Source organism: Eptesicus fuscus, chromosome 14, assembly GCF_027574615.1.
Source record: "Eptesicus fuscus isolate TK198812 chromosome 14, DD_ASM_mEF_20220401, whole genome shotgun sequence".
Lineage (NCBI taxonomy): Eukaryota > Metazoa > Chordata > Mammalia > Chiroptera > Vespertilionidae > Eptesicus > Eptesicus fuscus.
The window spans coordinates 15,647,767-15,661,807 of NC_072486.1; the positions used below are offsets into that span (position 1 = coordinate 15,647,767).

General features: G+C 42.1%; 1 protein-coding gene across 1 annotated transcript; it reads left to right on the forward strand.

The window, feature by feature from the left end:
* The first annotated feature begins 873 nt into the window (after nt 1-873).
* POLR1F (RNA polymerase I subunit F) lies at nt 874-13,526 on the forward strand. The gene is made up of 4 exons (XM_028156011.2): nt 874-1,173; nt 7,472-7,613; nt 11,139-11,347; nt 12,604-13,526. The coding sequence occupies exons 1-4, from the start codon at nt 920-922 to the stop codon at nt 13,310-13,312; spliced, it is 1,314 nt and encodes a 437-aa protein (XP_028011812.2). The 5' UTR covers nt 874-919; the 3' UTR covers nt 13,313-13,526.
* The last annotated feature ends 515 nt before the right edge of the window (nt 13,527-14,041 follow it).

Consider the following 14,041-nt stretch of genomic DNA (forward strand, 5'->3'; position numbering starts at 1 on the left):
CAGTGGAGACCTAGACCCTGAAAGGACACACCTGGAATGCTGCTGAATATTCTATTGGGCTCTTCCCCTGGGACCTCCCCTAAAATCTCCACCCTTAAAACCCTTAGGATAAAGGACCTGGCCCACGGCCTGGGCCTTTCTCTCCCCTTATTCAGGGCATTACCATTCGCTGCCTCACTCCCAAGCTTCAAGGTCCTTCCTTTACCTCTATAACTTATTCCCTCGTCCATTTCTTCTGTCAGTTACTTCTAACTGTGATTTTCCCAAATACATGTTCTCTTATAGTTGGGGTCTTGGCTCTGAATTCTCTCCTAGCCAGAACTCAAGTATCGAAGTTGCTGAACCCAGATGCCCTCTTACCTCACTGGCCTCACCCCTAGTGCCCTTCTGCTGCCCACAACAGAACAAGAGAGGCCCCCCAGGGAGGACAGCTGGATAAGCCCTTTGGAAAGCCAGCGGTAAGATTTCCTGAATTAGCAATTACAGAATGAGGGACTGAAGAGGGAGAGAGGGGGTTCCTTTACAGATTGTTTCCTTTGAGGCATTGAGGCTGCCTACAGATGTACTCCATATGCTTGCAAAATCTACCAAGCCACCTCGCTATTGGAAATGACCCACGTGTGAACTCTTATTAAATCTACATACTAAATCCAAAGAGAAACTTAGCAAAAACACACGTTTGCCAGCCCTTAAGAATCCTGGTGGTTGTTAGCCTTCTAGCATGCTCAATACACAGCTCCAGGAATTGTCCAACGAAGCGAAAGCGGGTGCCCCCTGCTGGCCAGCACTCGGTACTGCAGCTCAAGGAAAGCCCTTTACCAGGGGCGTGGCGGCTGGCGGGTTGCGTCAAACCGGCGACCGGAAGTAGGAGGCAACGTGTGCGTCAGCGGCGCGCGCCGTGGGAAACCTGACCAGCCGCATGGCCGCCGGTTGTCCGGAGCCTCCGCGGGCCCAAGCGGCCTCGGAGGGGCCGGTGGCGGGGCCCGCGGGTGCCCTGCCCTGCCTGGAGCTGCCGACCTACGCCGCCGCGTGCGCGCTGCTGAGCAGCCGCTACTCCTGCCTGGTGGCGGGCCCGCACCGCCGGCACATCGCGCTGTCGCCGCGCTACCTTCACCGGAAACGCACGGGGATCCGGGAGCAGCTGGATGCGGAGCTGCTGCGCTATTCCGAAAGGTAGCTTGGCCTTCTCCTTCGCGGCCCCTTCTTTCTCTGGGGCACGGGAGGGGTCCGCGGGTGGGGGTGCTGATGGCGCGGGAGAAAGGGGCGCTCGGGGGCGGGGGGGGGGGGGGAAGCGCGCCGGCCTCATGCGCTCAGCCCCCAGGCGCCCTGCCGTCGGGGAAGGCGGGTGCGTCCCGGGTCGGGACCCGTGCAGGGCCCCTGTCCCAGCAAGAAGGTGGCGTGGCTTGTGTCGGCGAGGGGGGTGGGTGGGGGGGGTTTGGGGGGGCATCTCGCTCCAGAAGCTGGGTGTAGGGCTAAGAAGAGAGCGGGGTCTGGAGACCCGTTAGGCCCAGGTCTGTAGGTGGGTTTTTTTTTTAAATGGACAGTGAAAGTTTGGAATGTGGCACGTCAGTTGATTCTCGCTCATTCTGTAGAAAGTGGAAGCCTTAGTACGATGTTTATTTGTAAACGGTGGGCGAAGGGCGGTTTCGTTGTCTTGGCCGCGGCACTTTCCCTCGTCTCTTGGATCTGATCGGGGATGAGAGAAATACTGTTAAGTTTTATTTTGAAGAGCAGTTTATTTCGTCTAACTGTCCCGCCTATTGCTCTTGAGAGGAACACAAAACAACAACACCTGCTGGTGCATTTGAATTAAGACCTTGAAGAGGAGCCTGAAAACGCTGAGTTGCTAGGGTAGAGGTCAGGGGGAGGGGGTGGGTAGCTGTATCTTAACACTCTGCTCGGCTGCTCGGGCTCCAAGGCAAGGGTTCCAAAACCAGGCCGAGCGGCTTCTCTAGCGATTGCTCGCTACCCTTCAAGGAATTTAGTGAGCCTCTGGAAATTGCAGGGATTTTCCATGTCGATTTTCTTCATCAAAGTATCGAGACGTGTCTCCCCTTTCTCAAAGAACCCTGAACCTCACACAGGTTAAGAATCAAATAGAATATACAGCTTCCTCCAAGCACCAGCACACCCTATGGGTCTGTTTTGTATAGGAGGGAGTTGGGGTGTAAAAACAAAGAAAAAACAAGATCTGTGTTGTAAGGAACTTGAAGCCCTCTTAGAGGTATACAGGCAAGCCAAATGCAATGAAGTGTTAAAATTTGGCAGAAGTCTATTTATAATGAGTGGTGAATTCCTTCGTAGGACCTTTGAGAACAACTTGCTAGGAGGAGGCGGAGGAGATGGTAGCGTTACAGGCAAAGAGAGTGGCATAAACAAATGGATGGTAGATGTGAAATAGGATGCTTTGACCAGAGAATTGTACGTATTAAATAACTGGAGTGAGGTTTATGTCGGGAAAGACGATGGGTACAGTTGGAGGAGGGCAGTGGGTCAGAGACAGGGTAGGGACAACCCAGAGAGGATGGCCATTTTGCTCTTCTTTCTTGCCTTTGCCAGTTGTTTTTTGTGTGTGTGTGTGTGTGTTGTGTGTGTGTGTGTGTGTGTGTTTCTACTTTTTCTTAACCAGGATTAGCACAATATCCTCTTAACTCTGAAGGTTGGCACACTGTTGAGAGAGTAGTACATATCCCTGATCTTTGGGGCATAAAGAAAATCGACACGGGAAATTTCTTAAAACTGCAAATTTGGTTACGATTTGGTAGTTAGTAGTAGATGATGTTAAGGGAGGTGATACATTAGACAAAAGACCAGTTCAGAGAGGATGGATATACAAGGTGGTCAGAAAATGTGGACACATAGGCAGCTGTTTGATGTATTTTACAACTTTCTGAAACCAATTAATGCCTCAACTTGACAGGCGGGCAAACTCACCCACCTGTCTCCAATAGGAGCCATTCCACCAGAGAGACTAGGAACTGATTGGATGATAATTCCTTTAAGTGAATTGGACAGTGTTGCCATGTCAGTTTATAGAGCAGGTTGCACTCTGAATATATCTGGACAGCTCCCCACCCACCCTCCCTCACCCACTCCTCACCCTGCCATGCACACACCGTACTTGTGGGATGTGCTCCAGACTCCAGTGTATTCAGTGCAGCCAGGCACCACACGTTTAACTGTGCATTACTAATGGGGCAAAACGTTGAACCCGCAGGAAGTTGTTACAGCAATCAACCATATACCAGGTGTAGTTGTTTGTCTGCAGATGGGGCCATCCTGGAGAGGCAAGAGGACTTGCTTCTCTTTGTTTAGCAAATGAGGAAAAGGAAGGAATTGAGAATGGCTCTCAGTAGCGTCCAAGTTATCTCAACAGCATCCTCCATTTGACAGACTTTGCACTCTTTTTCCCCAGTGACAGAATTTTTTTAAAGCTATTTCATATCAATTTTGAAAATTTTGGTTAGAGAAAGTAGTTTTCTAAATCACATAATTTCTAAATTATATCTTTGAGAGGCCATTAAGGAAAAAAATCTTGCCCTGACTGGTGTGTACAGTGGTTAGTGTTAGCCCTCATACCAAAGGGTTACGGGTTCAATTTCCAGTCAATTTTCAGTCCGTGCACCTACCTAGGTTGCAGGTTCGATTCCTGCCCTAATCAGAGCACATGCTGGAGGCAACCAATCCATGTGTCTCACATCAATGTTTCTCTCCCTTTCTCTCTTGAGTTAGTTGAAGGTGGAAATAATGTTCCTTCCCACTAGTTCTCTAGAAGCCTTAAATGTGCAATCTAAACAGCCCGTAAACTTGATTTAATTGTTGTCTATCTAAACTTAAAGCTACCACCCTTACCTGTAACCTACCCAGGATGGTGTCTGAAAAATAAAAGTAAAAGAGGTATTAACATGGTTAAGGGGCTTGTCATTGTATATCTGATGACTTTAGTGAGTTTCATGCTGGAAGTTGCTTTCCCAAAGATTGGATGGATTTATACAAATCCTTTTGGACTTAGGCTCTGTGGTTGCATTTCCTAGGCCAGTGGTCGGCAAACTCATTAGTCAACAGAGCCAAATATCAACAGTACAATGATTGAAATTTCTTTTGAGAGCCAAATTTTTTAAACTTCTTCTAACGCCACTTCTTCAAAATAGACTCGCCCAGGCCGTGGTATTTTGTGGAAGAGCCACACTCAAGGGGCCAAAGAGCTGCATGTGGCTCACAAGCCACAGTTTGCTGACCACGGCCCTAGTCAATAGTTCTGAATTCTACAGAACCCTATAACCTCCCTCTTGTAATAGTTTGCAGTTCTGCTGTTAATGAAATGAAAACGCTCTTTGCTGTGCTGAAATGAAATGAAAATTAAAAGATAATATAACCTACCTACACAATTGCAAAGAAATATACATGCAGTGCTCTAATACCGTACAGTAAAATGCATTTCAATGTGGTAATGCTTAAGCATGATTACCTGGGAAGAATGAAGTAGTTAGATGCCTCCCATACCTACATCTAGAATCATTGTGAGTGTGTCAGTTACAAAAGTACATTGATGCAGGGGTTTTGAGTTGACACCTCACAAACACAGTGTCTCCAGTGGTCTAATGCTTTTCTGAAACAACTAGAGGCCCGGTGCACGAAATTTGTGTACGGGGGGGGGGGGGTATGTGTCCCTCAGCCCAGCCTGCACCCTCTCCAATCTGGGACCCCTCGAGGGATGTCTGACTGCCCGTTGGACATCCCTCTCACAATCCAGGACTGCTGGCTCCCAACTGCTCTCCTGCCTGCCTTCCTGATTGCCCCTGATTGCCCCTAACCGCTTCTGCCTGCCAGCCTGATCACCTCCTAACCACTCCCCTGCCAGTCTGATTGATGCCTAACTGCTCCCCTGCCAGCCTGATTGCCCCTAACTGCCCTGCCCTGAAGGCCTGATCACCCCTCACTGCCCTCCCCTGCAGGCCTGGTCCCCCCAACTGCTCTCCCCTGCAGGCCTGGGTCCCCCCAACTGCTCTCCCCTGCAGGCCTGGGTCCCCCCCAACTGCCCTTCCCTGCAGGCCCGGTCGCCCCCAACTTCCCTCCTCTGCTGGCCTGGTCACCCCTAACTGCCCTTCCCTGTAGGCCCGGTCACCCCCAATTGCCCTCCCCTGCTGGCCATCTTGTGGTGGTCATCTTGTATGTTGGAGTGACGGTCAATTTGCATATTACTCTTTTATTAGATAGGCTGGGAAATTCTCAGTAAAGTTTCACACAGAACAGTCTAGCCTTAAATCTATCCAGCTACATTCCTGGAATTTATAATGCATATTAAAACCATGCAAAAATGACTTTAATATTAATCCTTTGCACTTGGATGTCAAGTGTGACTCGACACGGTTAGCAGTAGAATAAAGGAATCGAAAAAAGCAAGCGAATGCAAAGGGTTAATGTTAGTTGTGTTTTGTTTTTTTTTAAGTTAGATTCTATGCCCAGCTGTTTATAAATCAATCTATCTCCTCACTCAAAAGTGATGTATACATTTCTTCATTGTATAGAACTGTTTTGCACAGGGCAGAATGGTTCATATATCTGGCCTTAGCCAGTGATTGTCACAACCATGGTCAGTACCAAAATCTCCAAATGCCGCCTAGGGGACAGCAGTATTCCCCCCACACTTGAGACTCACCTTCTAATAATTGATTAAGGGAAACAAAGTCTCAATTTTGTTTTTCTATCTGATATGGCAGCTACTCCCCTTGCTCTCTAACTCTGTGTTTTTGGTGCTCCTAATATTGTCTCAGTGGTGGTGTTCCAGTTCAGGAAAGCCACATGCAGAAATTAACAACTCAAAGGGTGCTTTCCGGAGTAGTCTCTGAGTTTAAGCTTTTCCTAATTTAGTAGTTATTAAAGTTCCTTTCCAGTGACTCCTGGCTGTTTTGCTTAAACACCTGCTATTAGGAGAAATTCTTTCTCTTATTCTATATAAACTAGAGGCCTGGTGCACTAAATTCATGCACAGGTAGGGCCCCTAGGCCTGGCTGGAGATCAGGGCCGATCGGGGCCTTCTGGCTGCCAGCCGGGGCTTTCCTTCATTTCGTGCTGCCTCCTGGTGGTCAGCGCACGTCATAGTGAATGATCGAACTACAGGTCAAACTCCCGAGGGGACACTTTGCATATTAGCCTTTTATATATAGAGATTATTCTAGAATATTGAGTTCAACAAAAATGTTCTCTCAAAGGGGTCTTAGTGGAATCCAAACATATATACAGATAAATTCAATAACATGAGATTAAGAACCGATCATGCTGTGCATGGATTCCTATAGAAGTAAGGAGTGAAGGCCTGGTCACCCCTAACTGCCCTCCCCTGCAGGCCTGATCACCCCTCACTGCCCTCCCCTGCAGGCCTGGTCCCCCCAACTGCTCTCCCCTGCAGGCCTGGGTCCCCCCCCAACAGCCCTTCCCTGCAGGCCTGGTCGCCCCCAACTTCCCTCTGCTGGCCTGGTCACCCCTAACTGCCCTTCCCTGTAGGCCTTGTCTGGAAAGTTTTCTGGAACAAGTTGTGGGTGTGGTAATGGAAGCCACTAGGTCTGCCTCTTTAGTATAATCTTTAAGAACCTGGAAATGACTTTTTGCAATAGTAGTTGCCCCCTAATCCTGACTGTCAAGCATGTAGACTAAAATGTCAGAGTCATTCTCAGCAATAATATAGTTGTATTTCTTAGCATTTCCACTTACTAAGCAACAGTTGCAGTTTGGGATTTTTCTCTATTAAGTCATTGGCTTTAATGTTCAGGGACTTCAGCTTTAACCTTAACACTTCTCTTGCTATGTGCCATCTAGTACAGAAATTCGGTAATGCTGGATAATGCCAAAATTTCTTTAAGTCATACTCAGAAAAAGACATTTTTCTTGCCAAGTCCTATTTTTTCCTTTCATTACCATTTTTTTTAAAAAAATATGTTTGTATTTTTTTTTTTTAAGCGAGAGAGAAAAGGAGAGGGATAGAGAGATAAAAGTATCAATGACAGAGATACACCATTGATCAGCTGCTTCCTGCATGTCCCCTAGTGGGCATTGAGCCTGCAACCTGAGCATGTGCCCTGACTGGGAATCAAACCAGTGACCTTTTGGTTCATGGGTAGATGCTCAACCACCGAGCCACACCGGCCAGGTTTTCCTGTCATTCTAGCATGACTAGAATCCAAATGAGTAGCAAATAGGGAAGAAGGGTCAACTTTTTGCTCATGCGTAATTGGACATTACTGGGTACCTATCTTAAAGTTAGGTTAAATCAGTTTTAACTTAGCCAGTATATTGGGAACATTGTGAAATTGGACTACTAAAATTATTACAGGCTAACGTGTAATATGCTATAGTATTTTTGGTTTGGGTGGTTATATTTAGGAGATATACTTTTTGGACTCAGAATTTTTAAACAATATGACAATGCCAGTTAAAAGAGAGTAAAAAAATACCCTTTTTTCTTTTTTAACAGCCTTCTAGGTGTCCCCATTGCATATGATAACATTAAAGTAGTGGGTGAACTGGGAGATATTTATGATGATCAAGGACACATTCATCTTAATATTGAAGCTGATTTCATTATTTTCTGTCCTGAACCAGGGCAAAAGCTTATGGTATGTATGTCTCTTTTTTGTAGCTTTCTTTGTATAGTTATATAATTATGTAATATGAAAACTTAAGAAACTATACACTTTGGGACTGTTATTTGGGTAACTAAAAATTATTTTTAAAAATAAAAGGAAATTAATTTCCATCATTTCAACCTAGGTACGTTTTGAAACTTCATCATCCTAAAACTCACATGCATGTATAGAGTATGTGTCCATCCAACTTATTCTTTTCATACAGCACCAAAGTGAACTTAAGGTCTAAAAAAAATCAGTCCTAGCTGGTTGGACTCAGTGAATAGAGTGTTGGCCTGCAGACCAGAGGGTCCCAGGCTTGATTCTGGTCAAGGGCACACACCTTGGTTGCAGGCTCCTCCCCAGTCCGGGCCCTGGTCGGGGCTTGTGCAGGAGGCAACCAATCAGTGTATTTCTCTCACATCGTTGCTTCTCTCTGTCTTTCCATCTCTCTTCTACTCTCCCTAAAAATCAATAGAAAAATATCCTCAGGTGAGGATTGACAAAACAAACAAACAAAAAACCACAAAAGAACACATTCTTTAAAAAATATATCAGTTTTTATTATTTTAAAATTTCCCAATTATACATAATATGGTTTCTTTATAAAAGATTCAAACCATATAGTAGCATATAAAACAAGAGTTCCAAATTCAAATGGTTGTGGGGTCAGACAGGTAATAAAAATGAGTCCAGAATGGGGGGTGGTGAGACTATGCCTTGAGAAGCTGGAAATGCAAAAATTGGTATGAAATCTGAAATTTATCCATTTATCCTCTTCCACTTGCACGTCTGTGTGTGTATATGTTCATATATGTGTATGTATTTATATGTATGTATTAATTTTTTCTACCTAAACTTTTTTAGAGGAATTGTTTTATGACAATAACTAAGCCTTGATACTGTTAATAAAAATATAGCTTAGATTTTACTACGACAAGATTTACATGGCATTTCTAATTAAAATTTTTTTTCAATATCTATTAAACTGGAAGAAATAGTATACTTGGACTGCCAAACTGGAATCCTACCACCAGCCTTCAACTATTAGAGTTGGCAGTAGATTTGTAGTTAAAAATTCCCCAACTCAACTGTCATCTGTTTTGTGTAAATTATCACAAATGCAAACATGTCCATGGAAATAACATTCTAACTGTAAAGAAAATATAAAGTGAAAAGTAAAATTATCCCTTTTACTCTATACTCTACAACATCCAGTCCTTAAATATTCTTGACTAATCAATTTTTTCCAGTTTTTATTTTTAATAATATGAGATAATGTACATGCAATAAAATGTATAGATCATGGTGCGCAACTAAATGAATTTTGACAAAGGCATATACCATTCTGTGTCCTTAGAAATGATCCTCATGCCCTTTCCTGGTCAATCCTTTCTATCCTAGATACAACCACTGTTGTGATTTCATTGACCATAAATTAGTTTTGCCTGTTCTAGTATTTCATAGTAGTGGGGTTTTTCATTATAAACTCTGAAATAGCCTCTTCTGCTCACCATGAGTTTCATCCATACTGTTGTGTGTACTGTTGTTTCTTTTTTAGCACTCGTGGTATTCAATTGTATGAATACTAGAGGTCTGATGCACGAAATTCGTGCAAGAGCAGGCCTTTCTTCCCCCAGCTGCTGGCACCAGCTTCCCTCTGGCACCCAGGACCCGGGCTTCCCTGGCAGCCCTGCCTTTGTCCGGAAGGATGTCTGGTCTAATTAGCATATTATGCTTTTTTTATTATAGATATTACAGTTTGATTATCCATCTTCATTGAGGGACATTTGGGTAGTTTTCAGTCTGGAGCTAGTAGAATAAAGCTATTGTGAATGCACATTTTCATTTCTTCTAGGTAAAAAACTAGAAGCAGTATTGCTAGGTTGCAGGGTAGATGTGTGTTTAACTTTATGAAAAACTGCTGGTAGGCTAACTTCCCATACAGCACTTCAGGTGCTATGCATCTTTGCCAACATTTGGTGCTGTCAGTCTTTTACGTATAATAGCTTCTCATAATGGTTTTAATTAGCATTTTCAGGAGCTTTTACTTTTGGTGAGGTCCAGTTCAGCATAGTATACTTTTATGGATATTGCTTTCTGGATCCTACCTAAGAAACTTGTCTACTCCTAGAAGCTTCTATAAGTTTTGTAGTTTTAGCTTTTCCATTTAGGTCTGTGTTCAAACTTTAATTTTTGGTGTATAGTGTGAGGTAGGCCCTTGAGATCCATTTCCTTGTCCATTAGCTATTCAGTTATTCCAGACCCACATATTGAAAAGATTTTCCTTTCCCTACTGAATATTTTTTAACTGATAGACTTCGTTTTTTACAGTAGCTTTAGAGGTACAGAAAAAAATGGAACAAACACACTATTTCTGTTATTGACATTGTGTGTTAGTGTGGTACATTTGTTATAGTTGTTGAGCCAATATTGATAATTAGATAAAGTTTGCACTTTACATTACAGTTCATTCTTTTTTAACTGATAGACTATCTCCCTAGTTGTCTATCTCCCTAGTTTTTCCTTTGTCAGGATGTCATATAGTTGGAATCATACAATAGGTAGCCTTTTCAGATTGGCTTATTTCACCTACCATTTATGCAGTTAAGATTCCTCCATATCTTCTCATGGCCTGTTGGCTCATTTCGTTTTATTTCTGAATATTACTCCGTTTTGCAGAAGGTACCATTGTGGACACGTGCCTCCGGATAATGACTGAAAAGGAAGTTTTATTCTATCACATGTATAAGGAGTTGCTGACATTATACATGTTAATATTTAAAAATCTATAATGTAAAATAGTTTATAACTATTTTGGGGTTTTATTCATATACCTTATCTATACTGATTCCTAGAGGAAGAATAGAAAACTTAAGTTTTTTGGAAATTTTTATTTCAAGCTTAAAATTCTATAGTTCATCCTTTTATCTTAGTTTTTAAGCTTCTAATGTTTTTGTAATTTAGTCCAAACAACTCTTCAAGATTTACATATAAAGGGTAAGCTGTCTTCTAATAGGACTGCTTACTAGTACATCATGCTCAATTTAATCATTACAGAATGCTCTTTGAGCTTTGAAGTTCAGACTGTTTGTAGAAATACAGTGTGGATCCTAGTGGTAAAAAGCATATGCTTCCTGCCTTGAGGTCTTTTTATCAAAGAGTCATTTCTGCTTGGTTCTGCTTGGTGGTAGAGTTCTCCACTCCCCTTCGATCTTAGATGGGAGTTAGGTGGGTTTTTCAGGGGGTAAAGGGGTGGGTAATTGTTTATCCAGTTAGGCAGTTGATAAGCAGTTACTTGTTTAATCAAGTTTGAGCTTTCTAAAACCTCTACAGTGTTCTAAAGCAATGCTTTAATATAACATGTAAATTTTGAGATAAACATTTTCCATACCAAATTGTACTATTATTTTGATGTTTTCTCTTTGAAGATCAGTTTGAAGCTTATAAAGTTTGATTTGTCCGTTAACTCTTTGGATCCCTTCTTGATGTTATACTCTTCTTTTTTCTTCTTAGGGCACAGTGAATAAAGTGTCTTCCAGCCACATTGGCTGCTTAGTACATGGGTGTTTCAATGCCTCCATCCCTAAACCTGAGCAGATGCCAGCTGAGCAGTGGCAGACCCTGGAGATAAATGTGGGTGATGAGCTAGAATTTGAAGTATTTCGTTTAGACTCAGATGCTGCTGGAGTATTCTGCATTCGGGGAAAACTAAATACCACTAGGTCAGTTCCTACTCACATTATTGTCATTGTGATACTTAATTGTTTCTATTTAATTCTGAATTTAGAGATCATAAGCCCTCTTAAAAAATTGTTTATTATAATATTTATGCTTTCAAACCAGAAAGTCATTCATTGTAAATCATTATCTTAAGTGCTAAGACAATGCATTAAATATTCTAAAGCTCTACATCTAGCTAAATGGTCCGTATTTTAATAATTCAATTTTACTGTATAGTTTCTAGTTGTTCATTTTTTTAAATAGCTGATACCTGAGCTTGAAACTAACAATTTAATCATATTGTATAACTATTAGCCTGCTTTCATTTGTACATCATTGAAACAGAAATAATTTGATTAATGTCATTATGCCAGGTAGACCATTTAATTTCTATATTTTTCTGTATTGAAATTCTTATAAGAATTACTTTGATCTTGAATCTTGAGCTCTATAGGAGCTCACTTTGGGAGTGGGGAAACTTTTGGAATACTGCTAATGTTAATTTAACAATTTTTCTGGATTCTGCTTTGATAAGTAACCAGTGTGTGGATTCAAGTTCTAGAGCAGCTGTCCAATAGGACTGTGATTATGATGGAGATGTGCTGTATTTGTGCAATTCAGTAGCTTCACAGTTGAGCACTTGAAATAAGAGTAGTGTGACTGAGCTAAATTTTAAAGTTATAAATATTTAAATTTAAGTAATTTCAGTGAGATATGTGGCTAGTGCTCTCTCTAGTTCAAGAAAGAAGGTGGCAGTTCTAGAAAGAAGGCAGCTTTGTTGAGCCTTGTTTTTATCTTAGTGATATAAAATAATTCACAACTGTGAAATGTGCTTCAGCAGAGGTTAGGAAGAACAATGAATTGAGAAATTAGACAGGAAACTCCATTATTTTGATAGGTAACAGAAGTATATTTTCTCTCTATTTTCTGTCAGTTTGGCTAATAAGCCTGGGTACTATGATGTTTAGTGTTTAGGGACCAAATTTTTGTGAACAAAACCAGAATTTAGAAGCCATGTTTTGACAACCTTTTCATGCTGTTCACATGTGTGAAAGCAGTCTGGGAGAAGTACTTGGGAAACAGTAATTTTAACATTTCAAAGGGCTGGAGGATAATAGGAAAGACTGTTTGAAATTTATACCATAGTATGCAGCATACTGCTGTCACTTAGAAAAATCATAGTAGGTTGGGATACTCTTGATCTTTTTGTTCTATTTTTGCTTACTGCTCTTCAAAATTTTAAACTGTTCATTTCTAGTTCACAAACCAAGTGCTCTGCAGTTTCTGAAGAAATAACAGAAACTGGGACGGAAGAAGCTGTTGAAAAGCCTCCGAAGAAGAAGAAGAAGAAGAAAAAGAAAGAGCCAGATGAAGTAGAGGGTGGTACCATGGAGCTAGCAGATCTCTCAGATGTCACCCGGAGGGAAGAGACAGACCTACAGATAGATAATAATGTGAATGGGCTCTGGGAGGAAAAGCCGAAGAAGAAGAAGAAGAAAAAGAAGAAAGACTCAGAGCCAGATGAAGTAGAGGGTGGTACCACTGAGCTAGCAGATGTTCCAGAAGTCGCCATGAAGGAAGAGACAGACCTGCAGATTGATAACACCATGAATGTGAATGGCCTCTGGGAGGAAGAGCCAAAGAAGAGGAAAAAGAAAAAGAAGAAGAAAGACCCAGAGCCATATGAAGTAGAGGGTGGTAGCACCGAGCTAGCAGATTTCCCAGATGTCACCTTGAGGGGGGAGACAGACCTGCAGATTGATAACGTGAACAGTGGCCTCTGGGAGGAAGAGCCAGAGAAGAAGCAGCACCAGGAAGAGCAGAGCCAGGACCCTGTTTTTCTGGCCAGTGACTCCAGTGGTTACCAGAGTGACCATAAAAAGAAGAAAAAGAAAAGAAAGCACAGTGAGGAGGCTGAATTGACCCCACTTTTGGAACACTCTCCTAAAAAGAAAAGGAAAAGATGATTTTCTTTAGTACATTGTAAATATGATTGTTTTAAAGATGGATTTATACACAGTAGATGAAATGTTTGAATAATATGAAATAATTCTCAAAACAGGAAACTTTTAAACTGCCGTTTTATTGTATACAGAGTGAAAGGTAAGATCTGCTCTCAGTCTTAACTTTGGCATGTTTCCAGTTTTTACATTCTAAATAAAATTATTTCTACAAACTCAATACCAGCAAAAGGACTTTATAATGCAGTGTTATATCATTAAAGAGTCAATTTGAGCTTGAATTTTTGGTTTATTGCCTTTTAAAAAAAATTATATTGTTGAAAGTATTACAGATGTCTCCCTCCTCCCCCCCCCCCCATTAACTCACTTAACCCCGCACATGTCCCCGCGCGCCCCCCCCCCCCCCCCCCCAATCCCCAGGCCTACTGCATTATTGTCTGTGTCCGTGGGTTGTGCATATAAGCTCTTTGGTTAATCTCTTCAGGGCCCTTCCCCTTTCCCTCTGAGATTCCTCAGTCTGTTCCATGCTTCTATGTCTCCGGATCTATTTCATTTGTCAGTTTATTTTATTCATTATGTTTCACATATAAGTGATTTAATGTGATACTTGTCTTTCTCCAACTGGTTTATTTCACTTAGCATAATGCTCTCAGATCCCCCCAGGCTGTCTGAAAGGGTAAGAGATCCTTCTTTTTTATTGCTATATACTATTCCATTGTGTAAATGTACCACATC

What these genes read in the sequence shown, in the direction of transcription:
- POLR1F (XM_028156011.2), top strand. Translation starts at nt 920, where the DNA reads ATGGCCGCCGGTTGTCCGGAGCCTCCGCGGGCCCAAGCGGCCTCGGAG. An exon ending in AACCAGGGCAAAAGCTTATG is followed by an intron (nt 7,614 to 11,138) that starts GTATGTATGTCT and finishes TTTTCTTCTTAG; the next exon opens with GGCACAGTGAATAAAGTGTC. An exon ending in GGAAAACTAAATACCACTAG is followed by an intron (nt 11,348 to 12,603) that starts GTCAGTTCCTAC and finishes GTTCATTTCTAG; the next exon opens with TTCACAAACCAAGTGCTCTG.